Genomic DNA, 14,187 nt, shown 5'->3' with positions numbered 1-14,187 from the left:
TTAGCTAAAATTTAACATACGCTCAAATTTAGGAATATAGTTACAACTCAAATATCTTTGATCTTCTATCAACTTTCAAATGAAACAACAAATCACAAAGAGTTCACCTCTTTGGGCTTTAGTCATCAGTCAGTTAATAAAAAATTGAAGCTGTAGAGATTACAGCCTGCAGATTCTTTGAACATTTACATAAGACAAGGGACCCAAACGAATCGAAATAGCGGGAGAACCATACGATAGTCACGTTGTCTTCAGTCAGGTTTCTTCAGGTTCAAGCAATTTTCTACCGATTGGCCGAACAATTCGCGGACCTCCCTTAATTCTTTCTCTGGCACCAGAATATCATTGAGATTGTTAGTTATCACAGCAGCCAATCTACTTTTATATCAAGTGCAGGGAGTAGTTCTCAAGAGCACAAGCATCACAGAATTAGAAAGGCAGAAGGGAAAGATACACCTGCAGCTTCGAGTTGTCTCTGGAGTTCTTGGCCGACAGCATCATTTTCGGCCTAAAAAGTTTCACCAAAAAATTGGAGGTACCGTATGAACTTATGAAGCCCAGTCAAACGAAGTAAAATGAAAATTAAGATTTTGGATGGAGAAACAGATGAACCCCATACCTGCAGTTCTGCAATCCGTTTCAGCTGCCCTTCTTCACCTCCATCGGCTAATGGAAGTGCTGCAACTAATGCATCAAACTGTGCAAGAATCAGGCACTAGTATCTTAGTTGAACAGCACAAGAGCATAGCGAATTGATAAACTAGATATTATTGACACATTCAACTCATATCAGCAAAACATAAGCAATTACGATGCTAATAATTGGACTGCAAACAAGCTTAAACTATCACATTATGCCAAACCCGGTGGAAATGTAAAAGTACACTTTGTATTAAAACAGAAGAATTCATTCAGGAAAAGAGCCATGTGCACGAATGCGCTGTTTAGAATGGTAACTTGGGTCGCCATAAGTTACAAAATTTTGAATACTTGACATGATTCAAGATAGTAGGGTTATCAAACACGGAAATATGCTGCACCTGCTTAGCAGCCTTAACAAGAGCTGCGCCCATGAGCTTGGGTTGTTGGGCAAAATCAGCAGCATCCTCGGTAGGATTAGCTGGTGGTTCTGGGTAATTTGGTGAAAGTCGGACTGGAGGAGAATCCCTTTGTAGTGTCCCAAAGGTATTGAAGGTAAGAGAAGCAATTGCGTTCACTTGTCCCTGTAATTGGGAGATTATATCCATCGAGCAAGCTCGCCCTGCCACGAAATTTACAGAGATAATAGGTCACCCAACTCTAATACCCCATACATAAACTCATGAAAACCGAATACAACACCGTAATGTGGCTGAAGAAAACAAAGAATCATAGAGCTAGTCACTACTAAATCTCCAACATTACACTTACACCTATCAAATAAGAAGTATCCCAAACACAGGATAAAAGATCGATCCTTCAGCAAGTTACCAACACAAAGGCATCAATCAAGCTTCATATAACAGAGATTTCCGACCACATTGTCAAAACCCACTAACGCCCCCACATGAAAAATAAAATTTAAAAAAAAAAAAAAAAATCTTGACAATGCAGTTATTTTCCACAATGTAGATACTCTCTGTCTGACTAGGGTCAATAAAAAGGAGAACCCACAAATTTTAGAGAATCGAGAAGTAAATAGCAATGAAAAGAGCCTAAATTTCTGTTTGGAAAGAGAGAAAATCGAAGCTCCGATGAACAAAGAGAGCACGGCGGAAGTGGAAGTGTATGGCGGCAGCATCGGTGAGTTTTTCGAAAATCTATGGGGGCATATGACACTAAATTATACCAATTGTATCAGAGGAGAAGAGAAATTGTACCTGGCTACTGAAACGTCGTCGTTGGAAGAGGTGAGCGTCGTAGCGACGGAGGTCTCTGCAACTCAGAGAGAGAGGGGGGCTACTAATTGAGAAGCTGGCGGTAAGTAGTAGATTGTAGAAGCTTCCAAGTCTTTGGGCCAGCCCACAAAAATTAGCGATCAACATTTGAGGGCCTTTGGGCCTGTCATGTAGCCCACAAAGTTGAAAAGAAAGAATGACAAAAAAAAAACGACGAGCCGTTTTAGCCCTTGAGGGCGTTTTTGAGAACGCACTAACAATTTCCTGATATGACATCTCCCTGTGACCGTTGGATCTTCGATCGTTTGGTTTTTGGTGCACATCCGACGCTCTATTTGTGAGGTGCATATTGTAACCCAAAGTATAGTAGTATTTTAACATTTTTCTAAGGGATTTGCAATAATATAAGACTCAATTCATCAAAACAAAAGCATAAAGAAAATTGTTCGATTCAATGAAATATGTTTGCTCGCCACCCTTACGTTGTAGAGATCATCACTGCTGCATCGATTATATGAGTTTAAATTTTGAAATTTGTATAAAAAGTAGATTAAATCGCACTCATCTACCGTAATCATTGCGGTGGTGATGCTCACCGCACCTGTAAAGGCCGTGGTTCATGAAAAACAACACACGCAAAACTGCAGAAACCAAAATATTCGAGAAGGCTTTCATGAATGCCATAACCTCAGCAGTACAAAACTACATCCAAAAGTACTTCTCCAAGAAAAAACCAAAAATACTCGGTCTCAATTCAAAAACAGTATCATAATATTATTATCGGTCTCTAGAGTCGAATACGGAAAAAAGCTCAACTCAGCTGTACCCGATTTGCTGCTGCTGCTGCTGCTGCTGTGGCTGCTGGTAATTACCGTACCCGGCAGCAGGATAGCTTCCATAGTACAAGTTAGGGTCTTGGGAAACTTGTGCGTACCCATAGCTATCGGGGGTAGGTGCATATCCATAGTAGCCGCCTCCACCATTCCATTGGCTTGGATCTGCCTGAGGCTGAAAAACCCATCGTAAACATCAGTCAAGTTCGAGGGCATCTACAAAGTTAAACAGCTTTATGTTCGAGTAAAGTACGCACCTGCTTGTTTGAAGGACTGCGCCCCCATGAAAGACGGATATTTTGTGCACCCAGCTGAGATCCATTTAGCACACGCAATGCTTCTTCGGCACAGCTTCTGATGACGCATTAGCACAAAACAGAAGGTTTGGTTCAGTGATATCCATGAAAACAATCCCCAAAGAAGACTAGCAGATCCGCTCACCTGTCTGCAAACTGAACAAACCCACATCGCTTGCCCATTGGTATCTTGACATGTACTAGCTCACCGTACTTGCTGAAAACTTGTCTCAAATGGTCATCAGTAACATTACCATCCAGATTACCTACAAATATCTGCAACAAAAATATTCAAAGTCACAAGCATGTGGCTGAAAAAGTAATTTAAAAAATGGAATAAAACACAAAGTACCCACAGTTGTATTGTTCGGATCACTATCATTCTTTGCACCCTGAGAATTTTGATATGAAGCTGCATATGAAAAAGTTCAACTAACAGCTGAGATATGCAGAATAACATTTCACGACCCCCTTATGCTATCAATAAAAGAAACAAAAGCAAGTGTAGACAATCAGACATATTTTCTGGCCATACTTTCTCCCAAAAAGAATTAAATAAAAACAATGTAAACTATTCACTGCCCATATGCGTTCAGACCAGACAAAAAAACAAACCACTGCGGTAATGCAGTAATCTTAAGGCTTACCAACAGAATTAAGAACGTCTAACCACATTGTGCCACATGTTAAGGGACCCAACAAGCATTATGCAAATGTATAGCAGCCATATGCACACATAGTGCCAGCCTTAATCCCTAAACAAACACAATCTGCAAGGTCTAACCAAAATATAGTATGGAAATGCAGATTAATCCTGGTGAGCAATGCCAGTATCAAACCTTACTCAGTAGTTTCCATCAGTGTGGATGACTCTTACACTCACATTACCCTCACATAACAAACAAATATTACTGACAAAAAAAATTTGGTCACAAATACTTCCCTATGCTAAATCCGAAACAAAACAGACAAAAAAGAGAGACCATGCTTGGCCTACATGCGAACTGTTTGAGCTGACTGTGCTTTAATTGTAAGAAGTAAAACAAGGAATAAGATTGTTCAAAGGCTTATCGTCATGGTCGTGCCACATTCCTCTGTGCTCCTTGGTCAGAGGTTTGAAATTTAGAATGTACAACATTTGTTGTCAAAGTTGCTTAACTGGTTGGACAGACTGGTCCTTTATCAGTTTCCTAAGTGCCATTGTTATCTACATGGAATTATCAAGTTCACAAATTTAGTCCAATGAATCAATCAACTCAAATTAAGTATATGTGCATAGTTATCCAGTTGAACCAACATCCAGCCCAGTCTGGTTTAAAATATAATGGTAAAACCTAGTCAAATATCATGGAAAGTCTAAATTATGAGGTACTGACAATGATGGCCAGCCAACTAGATAAAGTTCCAGGAAATTCCAATGGGTTGCAACAGGAATTCCTTCCAGAACCCTTCCTCAGGAATTGAAGACAACAGGATTAACCAGCGTCAATCAATATGTGGACCACAAGGAGGAAGTAAAAGTGAACGAAAATGTAAAGGGCAGATGGGGACGATACGTAAGGAATTAAAGATGTAAATATTTTTTAGGGCACTTTTCTAGCCAAATAACAAGATAACTTAACCACCAGTATACAGGTATCATACTCAAGTGAAACTAGAACAATCACAACATGTAACTTCACTGAAAGCTGAACCACCAGAACGGGCTGGAAAAGAAAATTTAAAATTCAAAAATGCAGCATAACAAATGCCGCATAAGAATAAAGGCCAGTACGTTAAATTTGAAACTGACCTAGCGAGGCCACGCACTAAGGGGAGACCATTTCAGCTGAAATCAGTATCTGGCCCTTAGATGACAGAGCCTCCTGACACCCTGCTTTGAGACAACGGAGTTCTATAAGTTGTCAAGATTTTAATATCATTTACCTTTGCCCAAATTTTCTATTGAAATTATATGAATCAAATGAATTGGAAAGCACTGCTCATCGTGGAGAGTAAAGCTCAAACGAAGCAAACTTAGCCAACTGAAAAGTAATGTTTCGCACATTGGATACCATATCAGAACCAGAATACACTACCTTACTATGGCATACTAGTAATTCATATTGGGAAAAATACAAAAGGGAACACACCAGTCATACAGAAATAACAACCAATTAAAGTTCTTATACTCTTCTCCCAAAATGCAACACAAAGATATTCGCATGCAGCCACAACCAAAAAGCCATATAGAACATACCATTTGAATATTGCTGACTGCCCCCGGCGTTTTTGTTTGCTGCTGGTCCAATTCGCATAGGCCTTGTAGAACATAGAACTCCATTCATCTCAGTCATGGCACGCATCTGTTCAGACTCATCTCCAAACTTAACGAACCCGTACCCCTTGGTGCGCCCTGTGAGCCTATCAATGACGACCTTGGCACTCTTACATGATGGATAACGGGCCCTGAATGTCTCTTGTAGCACATAATCCGTCACATCAGCAGCCAAATCTCCAACAAATATCGTATAATCCGGGGTATCATCAGAACGTTTCTCGCCGGTAGATGCCCAGTTCAATCTAAAATTCTGGGCACCATTTGGCATTGGAGTACCATTGAATGCCTGAAGCACTCTTTCCGCAGCAGCACGGCTATTGAATTCAATGAACCCGTAACCCTCTGATTGACAAGTTTGCTTATTGCGGATGACTTTCACAGAAACAACCTACAGCACATAATTAACAAGAAAATAAATATAAATAAACGCTGACCTCCAATTACATAATTATAATTCCAAGAAAACACTTGTATATCTATATCCTTAAATACACGGAGATAAAAATCAGAGCTTTAAACATATACGTATATGAATGTATGTGTATATATATATATATGTATAATTGGGTGTGATTATAAAGCAAAACAAAAGATCTAACAATGACTAATGAGAGAAGCAAAGAACCTCGCCGGTGTGAAGAAAAATATTGTAGAGATAGTTCTCCTCCATCCAGTACTGCAGGTCGCCGATCCAAAGCGTGCGGACCTCGTCGGCGGAGGCGGGCTGGGGGAGCTGAGGAGCCGGAGGCGCCACATGCGACTGCGGGGCCCACATGGCAGGTGCCTGGGCAGTCGGCGGTGGCATCATCATGTAGGGCTGCGCGGGTTGCTGACCATACTGCTGGGCGGGCTGCTGGCCCAATGCCGACGGAGCCACACCGCCTGCACCCGGTTGCATCATCATGTGAATGTAGAGAGAGAATGGGAGGAGAGAGAGAGAGAGAGAGAAACCCTAATCGAGAGGACGAAAAGGTCCTGTGAGAGGGAGAGGAAGAGAGAAGGGGACAAAAAGTCAGACGGAGAGATTTTAAATGTAGATTAGGGATTTGGATTTCCTAGGAGCAGACACGTAAGCCGTTCGCGTGGTAATTTTTTAATAATTCGGGCTTGTCGGTGGATGTGGCCCATTATTGTGGACCCTATTTTATACCACGTCGGCAAAAACTGGGACCAATTAAATAAGGCCCCCATTAAATGGACCCATGTTACATGTGTCCGCAATGCATCGGCTCCCATTTTTATGGCTCAAATTAATAACTTTTTCTCTTTTTTCGGTAACAAAAAAGTTTAAGAAGGGATTGGTTACTCTCACCACCAGCGTCAGGCAAACCCACAATCTCAAGTCAGAGTGACTTAAGCTTGGCATCAAAAGCTACCATTAACATGGATTTACATACAAATCACATATCAACGAGAACTGCTGGCAACGCAAATTATACCTTTTTTTTAACAAGTGCCCTTTTTTATTTCTTGTCCAAATGGTACAATTAAAACACTAATCTTCTAAGTGATGATGATTTATCTCATCTATTGAGCAATGTTTTGCGTATTATTATTTCCTACCACGTAATAGTCCACATCAACGTCTTTTAAATTTGTAAGAGACAAAATGAGAGGCCATATATCAATCAACAAAAACATTTAAATAAATCTCTTGTATCCACTAAATCAGTGTCATCTCTATTTGTAGGAAATTACCTAGTGCCCAATTGGTTTGCCCAGTAGTGGGTCAAGAAATATCGAATGTTGATCTGACCCGCTTGCTGTCTCATTTAACTACATTTGTTCCTGTAATCCATAGTCTAACAGAATGCAGAACAACATAGCAAGCTAACTAATCAAGAATGATCACAACAGACACAAGAGCCGCTAAATTCAATTATCATCTAATCTCGTATAAGTACAACTCGCAATGCACACGGCTCAACGAGTTTGATGAGGGGCTTGACCCACCCTAGTGAATTTGAGAATTCGTCTTACCTTGGGCCAATTTTCTATGAGCCCGAAAACCGTGAATACTTGACGAATGAAGACCGTGAAACGACAACACATATCGCTTGAACTATAAAATGTGTAGCTATAGTCATTTTCATCAATTTCATCAAAATTTTGTCCAAATAAGTTATGTTGGAATGACCATTTATACAATTAGGGTCTCTCAACTCAACAAAGTTTGTAATTATGATCATTTTCGTCAATTACGTCAAAATTTTTGTCAAAACGAGTTATGTTAGAGGACCATTGCTACAATTTGGTTAAGGTTAAGGGACAATTTTTCCAGTTGAATTAAAGTTGAGAGACCAATGGTAATAGATTTTTAGTTGAGGGACCATAACTGTACGTTTTGATGAGTTGAGGGACCAATGAAAATAGATTTTTAGTTGAGGGACTATTGCTCAAATTGAGTTAAAAGTTAAAGGAGCATAACTACAATTTACTCAAATTTTTATGTTAGTTTTCAGTTCACTCTCTCACTTGCGAGTGTTGCCCACAAAAAAAAAAAAACTTCAAATGCTGCAATCTTCCGCGATGCTCTGGATCTGAGAACTCGAAAGAGAGAAGTAAAGTCCTCAGCTTTTACTGGTACGGATCACTAATGTCTTCATCCATCAAGTTCTATAAGTTAATTTGATCCCCATTTGCTTAATTTAATTGGGATTTTCATGTAATTTAGTAGCTTTTGAAGTGAATTATCACGCCTCCCGTACTTTGGATTTTGTAGAGTTTCTGGGTTTTTTTGTCTTGCAAACAATATGTATGAATGAAGAGAAATTTTGGGTTTGACTGGATTTGTTTGATATTTACGTGAAGCAAAGAATAGAGCAGTCATTTTTTGAATTGGGTTTTTACTGGTGTTATCAAGGAGTTGGTTAGATCTTTGTACTTGGGTCGAAATCGAAAATCGAAATGGATTTGCATTTGAAGAACTTGTTCGGTAGATTCCAGGAGCAATTTGGGTCCGGTCCGGGGCTTGGTCCCGGATCAGGGACATGTCTTATGAAGGTGGAAGGTATTGCTCCAAATTTTATCAAGTCCATCTACAAAGCTTCAGCAGCTCTGTATAGGACTGATCCCTGGAAAAGGTTGTGTCCCGGGCATATTTTTGGTGTCCGGGTTGGGAAAGATACCGATTGGTCTGGCAAGAAACAGCCTTTTCCGTGTGTTCAATTCGTTGGAGGGGATGGTGGCGATACAGGGTTTCATATGTTTCGGTCTCAAAGTGATGCAAAGAAGATGACTGGCTCGAGAGAGACAGTTCAGGTGCCAAATGTTGAGCTTTTACGGGTCACATATGAACGCGAGGCATTGATGTTTCCCTCGAATAGGAAAATGATCAAATCTTTGTCACTTGAAGTGTCAGGGAGTGATCGCTTCCCTGTCATTGATGTTGCCAGATGCACTTCATCGGGGAGTCTTAGGTTTAGGCATCCGAGTTCTGAAGAGCTTAGGTTTGTGTATGCATTCATGAAAGCCGTAGCTCTGGTGCACCCATTGCTGCAGGAAGACAAAGAAGGTGGTCCAAAGTGGTCGAGGTTAATGCACTTTGAACCGTTTATTGAAACAGTTGATGTTCAGTGGCCACAAGAAATGGCCAAGGGTTATGATCTTGTTGCAGTTACAATTTCGCACCCACCTGGCCAGGCATACGAAGAGAGGGCTAGTACAACGGCTAGCTCAACGCCAACCAAATATGCAGAACTGTCAAAAGAGGAGAGTTTTGTTGATATAAGAGTCTACTTAAATGGCAGCTTGAAGCAGTGTGCAGCATGTGAGAAAGAAATCCAGAGTGAACAGGCTCTCTCTTGTGGACGATGTCGAGCTGTGGTCTACTGTAGTTCTGTCTGCCAGAAGCAGCATACGAAAGAAACACATAAGAGCATGTGCGGTCTTTACAAGGCTATGATGGAAAGGGAAGAAGAGCTTGAGATGAACATCTTCATGTTCGCTTGTGATGCTGATCAACCTTGTAAATGGCTTGAATCATTGGGCATCCATCAGAAGGGCATGTGGAGGAGAAGGTGCAGTTGCTATTCTCATTGCCCTTTCGGTCTTCTTCCTGTTAAAGGCGGACTCTGGGATGCTTGGGGAGGGCTCGATGATGAAGAGTTTCCACGCGACTCATCTTTTCAACATCATGTAAGAGATGGTACGTCGAGTCCAATCCTCCTCTCTGGTTGGTCGGAATACTACAACCTTCGGTCACTGCCATTGTCAAGCCCTGTTGCTGATATCCTCTCTCACCCATTGACGGTTTATTACATATTAACGACTCTCAACATCAGCTCAAAGAACCTACTGCAGAAGGGCAAGGAGGTGATTGTTCACTACCTAGGGCCAGAGGGTGAGTTGGATTGGATGCCGGCATTTGCAGAGGTTGGTCATTTGCTCAATGGATTGGGGAACGTGCAAATTGTTATGGTCGGTTCTGAAGTCCCAACAAATTTGTCGGGGACAACTTCAGGAATCGGTAGCAGGGTGAGGGTGAATCTCGTCAGGGGTGTTTATCAGGAGGAAGCCTCCTACCTACCTCCACCCCATGTCATCGTTGCACTGAACTGTGGATTGGATAGCTATGCAAATTGGGGTGGAGCTCTTAATTCAATCAAGTCCATGGCCGTCCCAGCATTCTTCACCGATCAATCTGAACTCTCGTGCGCAAACGCTAAACAGGCTCTACGAAGTGCTGGACTGCATATCACACATCCTGTGACTCCAAATCCTTTCCGCTCGCCGGTGAAACATCACGAGCCTTCCAGCAATCTTCCTTCGTACAGCAATGGTTTTGTGCTTGGAGTAAATACATGAGTTGGCAACCATGAAGTTTCAAAATTCAATCTGAACTCTTTCTTGTCATGATAATTGTATTTTTAGCCTTGCTTTTTTGTCCCATTGAATTGTAGTAGCAACCTCGTTGCATATTTGATACTCGGGAAGATTTTGTAATTTTTCGGTGCCTCATCGTGGTATTACAAATCCGCTCGTGCGACAAACGTGTATCTTTTCGTGTCACATTGCCCATCTATCTTATAACACGTAAATTAACACAATCGATCTATCCTATATGGCAGTCAACATGAATCTTGCTCAAAAACTTGAGGCTTGCCTTTCAGGTATCTATTTTACCAACCCATTATAATAAGTACTTTACAAATACGTACTCTCCACAAAAGCGGATGATATTCTCTTTAAATTAGCAACTCACAAGATTACAACTTTTCAGCAACTTACCCAAAGAAGGAAGAACAAGTTGCGTCAAAGTTTGAATAATAGCCAATAAAAAATGACGGCTCAAAGTTAACCAACCTCAAGTCCAAGTTGCCCAAAGCCCCAACTTGGCCGCTAGGGTAGGGCCTACAAAAGCTAACCAACGACCACCCTTTTCCTCCCTATGAAGGCACCTCCTACCTCATCCATCCCATTTTAGGATTGCAGATTTTAACATTCTGCAAAAGCACTTCTTGTTGGCTCAAAAGCACTTCCTTCTGTTGGCTCTTGTAAACTAAAGCAATGGAGATCCCTGCCATCCATCCTTACCAATCTGTCTTCCCTTCTCATCTCATCTATCCATACCATTTGGTCCCAGAAAACTATGTGCACTGGACTGAGACCCCTGAATCTCACATTTTCTCGGCTGACATCCCTGGTAATTTCAACCATCCCTCTTAGTTTCCGAGAGAAACTTACATACAACTGGATGCTGGATTGTGACAGCAATATCTCAAGCAAATCACGCACTGTCACGTTTACCAGTCTAACGTGACAGTTTGAGATTAGCTTGGGATAACGCAACAGGCATCCACTTTTGTATGGAAGGGAAGTTCTTTGTATTTAACAACGTAACAATATTATTAATCGACCCAATTTTTCTTTTCTTTTGTTGGTTTTTCGCTTTTATTGCTTTTTTCATGAAGTGATTTTCGCGCACTTTTTTTAATAGCGGTGAAACTTTGGTTTTGGTGGTTGTTATATATGATTTGAGCAGGTGTGAGGAAAGAGGACATAAAAGTAGAAGTGGAGGACTCAGTGTACCTCATAATTCGAACAGAGAGGATCGAGGAGGAGTCCACGGAGCAGCCTAGCAGCAGGACCTTCATGAGGAAGTTCCGGCTTCCGGGCCGGGTCGATATCGAACGGATTTCAGCCAGATATGAAGACGGAGTGTTGACAGTCACGGTGCCGAGATCTCTGAGGAGGGCTTTCTTCATTGAGCCAGCTGATGTGCCAGAAAGGCTTGAAGTTCTTGCAAGGGCTGCTTAGTTTTTAGTTTAAACATGGCAAATTAAAATAAGATTAATTAGATAATAATTAGTTGTACTATTTTTCTTTTCGATTAGTTTAAAATCTCGGTAAGGTTTTTATCGAGACATTCTATTTGCACCATATTCTTATTGATGTACATATTTCATTTGTTATTAACGAATATCGTACTTTTTCAAAAAAAAAAAATAGTTGTGGGGATTCTACTTTTGTTAAGCGAAGGATTGGTGGATTGTACTTGATATGAGTTCTCACATTATTGTACGAATGTTTTAAACTATTTTATGTATTCCTCTTTAATTTCTTGCCATTTTAAGTGATGTTTATATTAGGAGAAATATTCTCATTAAATCAAAAAATAACTTTTACACTTTGAGTATTTATATACAACTATCACAACTATCACAGTTGGCATTACAACTAACAGAAAGTGTAACTAAGCTAACAAACTAAACATTCCTTAGCCTCTAAGTATTATCCCTTGAAGGTGTAATTACATTTTTATCCTTAATATCCCCCCGCAAACGAGACTGGGGTAATCTCAGTTGGAGTTTGTCACGAAGAAGGATGAACCGAGGTTGGGACAGAGATTTGGTGCAGATATCAGCCACCTGATCCTGTGTACTGATAAACTGCACAGAAATTTGATTGGCGAGAACCTTTTCACGAATATAATGATAATCAAGCTCGACATGCTTTGTTCGAGCATGAAAAACAGGATTTTTCGCTAAAGAAATGGCAGAGAGATTGTCACACCAGATCGTGGGAGAATGAGGCAGAGAATAAGAGAGGTCAGCAAGCAGTTTACATATCCATGTGATTTCCGCAGCCGTATTTGCAAGAGAGCGATATTCCGCTTCTGTGGAGGAACGAGCAACAGTAGGTTGCTTCTTGGCACTCCAACTAATGAGAGATTTGCCAAAATAGACACAGTATCCGCCTGTGGATCTTCTGTCCAAGGAACATCCCGCCCAATCGGCATCGGAAAAGGCTTGAATAGACGGAACTTGAGAGGACTTGGGGAACCATAATCCAAGATCAAGAGAACCTTTAAGATAGCGAAGAATACGTTTTACTGCTTGCAGATGGGAAAGTCGGGGACTATGCATAAACTGACATACCAAATTCACAGCAAAACTAAGATCAGGCCGAGTCCAAGTCAAGTACTGAAGAGCTCCAACAAGAGATCGATATTCAGAAGCATTATCGAGCAGAGGAGACAAGTGATCCAGCTTGGTTGTACTGAGAGGGGTGCTGCAGGGCTTGGCACCATCCATTTTTGCTTTGGCCAATAGATCCAAAATATACTTGGTTTGAGAGATGAAAAGACCAGAAGAGGATCGTTTAACTTCAATACCAAGAAAGTAATGAAGAGCACCAAGATCTGTGATGGGAAACAGAGCACTGAGTTGAGTGATGACCTGTTGACAGGCTGCAGGAGAGGGGCCGGTGACTAAGATGTCATCGACATAGACAAGTATGAACACCGGAGTAGAAGAACTCTTTATAAACAGAGAATGATCACTTTTGGACCCATGAAAACCAAGAGAGTGCAGAGCATTATGAAGCTTGTCATACCAAGCTCGAGGAGCCTGTTTCAAACCATAAAGAGATCGGTGAAGATGACAAACATGATGCGGGTAGGTTGGATCTTCAAAGCTAGGGGGCTGTTGCATAAACACTGATTCAGTAAGGGTGCCATGGAGAAAGGCATTACTGACATCTAATTGATTGAGGAACCAATCAAACTGAGTAGCAATAGTGAGCAGGAGACGAATAGTCACTGGTTTTGCCACGGGACTAAATGTTTCAGTGTAGTCAAGACCCTCTTGTTGGTGAAAACCCTTAGCAACCAAACGGGCTTTGTACCTGTCAATAGAACCATCGGGTTTTCGTTTGATCCGAAACACCCACTTACAGCCCACAAGGTTATGAGAGGAAGAAGGGGGTACAAGTGACCATGTACCAGTGGAGGCAAGGGCATTGAACTCTTCTTGCATTGCCTTGCGCCAATGAGAGTGTTTAGAAGCTTGTAGGTAGGTTGAAGGAACATAGTCAACTACAAGATGGGAAGGAATAGGGTGTTTGGTTGCAGCTAGGGCTTTGGGTTTGAATATGCCAGATTTTGAACGAGTTTGCATTTGGTGGGTGTTGATAGGTACTGTAGGTTGGGAGCAGGGATTTGGGGAAGCTGCAGATGGTTGGAGCAGATTTGAAGATGCTGCAAAGGTGGGAATCTGGGTTGTAGAAGGGGCAGAGGGTGTAGGTGGGGTGGAGACAGAGTGAAATGTGAGCGATGAGGGAATAGAGGGGGAGTATAAGGGAGAGGAGGAGACAGGTTGAGATGGAGACGATTGTAAGGTATGAAAGGGAAAAGTAGACTCATCAAAGAGGACATGTCTTGAAATATACAACCGGTTAGTAGATGGATTTAGACATAGATAGCCCTTGTGATTTAAGCTATAACCCAAGAAGACACAGGGTGTGCTTTTAGGATCAAGTTTGGAGGATGTGTATGGTTTCAACCAAGGGAAACAGCAACAACCAAAAACCTTGAGAGATGTATAGTCAGGAGCTTTCTGGAAAAGAGACTGCCAAGGAGA

The 14,187-nt window shown here is 41.4% G+C and overlaps 4 protein-coding genes across 8 annotated transcripts; 2 read left to right on the top strand and 2 right to left on the bottom strand.

Moving 5' to 3' along the window:
- Positions 1-40: 40 nt before the first annotated feature.
- Positions 41-2,040, bottom strand: LOC103412536 (mediator of RNA polymerase II transcription subunit 21). The gene is made up of 5 exons (XM_008351083.4): positions 1,860-2,040; positions 1,041-1,261; positions 620-697; positions 457-508; positions 41-328 (listed from the first exon to the last, which is right to left on the bottom strand). The coding sequence occupies exons 2-5, from the start codon at positions 1,245-1,247 to the stop codon at positions 252-254; spliced, it is 414 nt and encodes a 137-aa protein (XP_008349305.2). The 5' UTR covers positions 1,248-1,261; positions 1,860-2,040; the 3' UTR covers positions 41-251.
- Positions 2,041-2,519: 479 nt separating this feature from the next.
- Positions 2,520-6,376, bottom strand: LOC103412538 (polyadenylate-binding protein RBP45B-like). 5 transcript variants are annotated; one of them, XM_008351084.4, is made up of 6 exons: positions 5,952-6,376; positions 5,246-5,714; positions 3,363-3,418; positions 3,152-3,282; positions 2,968-3,064; positions 2,520-2,885 (listed from the first exon to the last, which is right to left on the bottom strand). In XM_008351084.4, exons 1-6 carry the CDS (start codon positions 6,228-6,230, stop codon positions 2,694-2,696), a joined length of 1,224 nt encoding a protein of 407 aa, XP_008349306.2. In that variant the 5' UTR covers positions 6,231-6,376; the 3' UTR covers positions 2,520-2,693. The 5 variants fall into 5 exon arrangements, 4 of the variants coding, with proteins under 4 accessions (XP_008349306.2, XP_008349307.2, XP_070661884.1 ...); XR_003766362.2 differs by lacking the exons at positions 2,520-2,885; positions 2,968-3,064 and adding an exon at positions 4,799-4,879 and having other exon boundaries at positions 3,221-3,282; positions 5,952-6,347; XM_008351085.3 differs by lacking the exons at positions 2,520-2,885; positions 2,968-3,064 and having other exon boundaries at positions 3,148-3,282; positions 5,952-6,345.
- A 1,429-nt stretch (positions 6,377-7,805) lies between these two features.
- On the top strand, positions 7,806-10,317 carry LOC103446711 (uncharacterized). Its single transcript, XM_008385843.4, has one exon. It carries the CDS (start codon positions 8,234-8,236, stop codon positions 10,130-10,132), a length of 1,899 nt encoding a protein of 632 aa, XP_008384065.2. The 5' UTR covers positions 7,806-8,233; the 3' UTR covers positions 10,133-10,317.
- Positions 10,318-10,407: 90 nt separating this feature from the next.
- On the top strand, positions 10,408-11,894 carry LOC103446712 (15.4 kDa class V heat shock protein). Its single transcript, XM_008385844.4, has 2 exons — positions 10,408-10,970; positions 11,310-11,894. The coding sequence occupies exons 1-2, from the start codon at positions 10,835-10,837 to the stop codon at positions 11,582-11,584; spliced, it is 411 nt and encodes a 136-aa protein (XP_008384066.2). The 5' UTR covers positions 10,408-10,834; the 3' UTR covers positions 11,585-11,894.
- Positions 11,895-14,187: the final 2,293 nt, after the last annotated feature.

This window comes from Malus domestica, chromosome 10 (assembly GCF_042453785.1).
Source record: "Malus domestica chromosome 10, GDT2T_hap1".
In the NCBI taxonomy this organism is placed as follows: Eukaryota; Viridiplantae; Streptophyta; class Magnoliopsida; order Rosales; family Rosaceae; genus Malus; species Malus domestica.
Note: the sequence above shows the minus strand (reverse complement) of the source record. Positions and strands in the feature narration are given on the sequence as shown.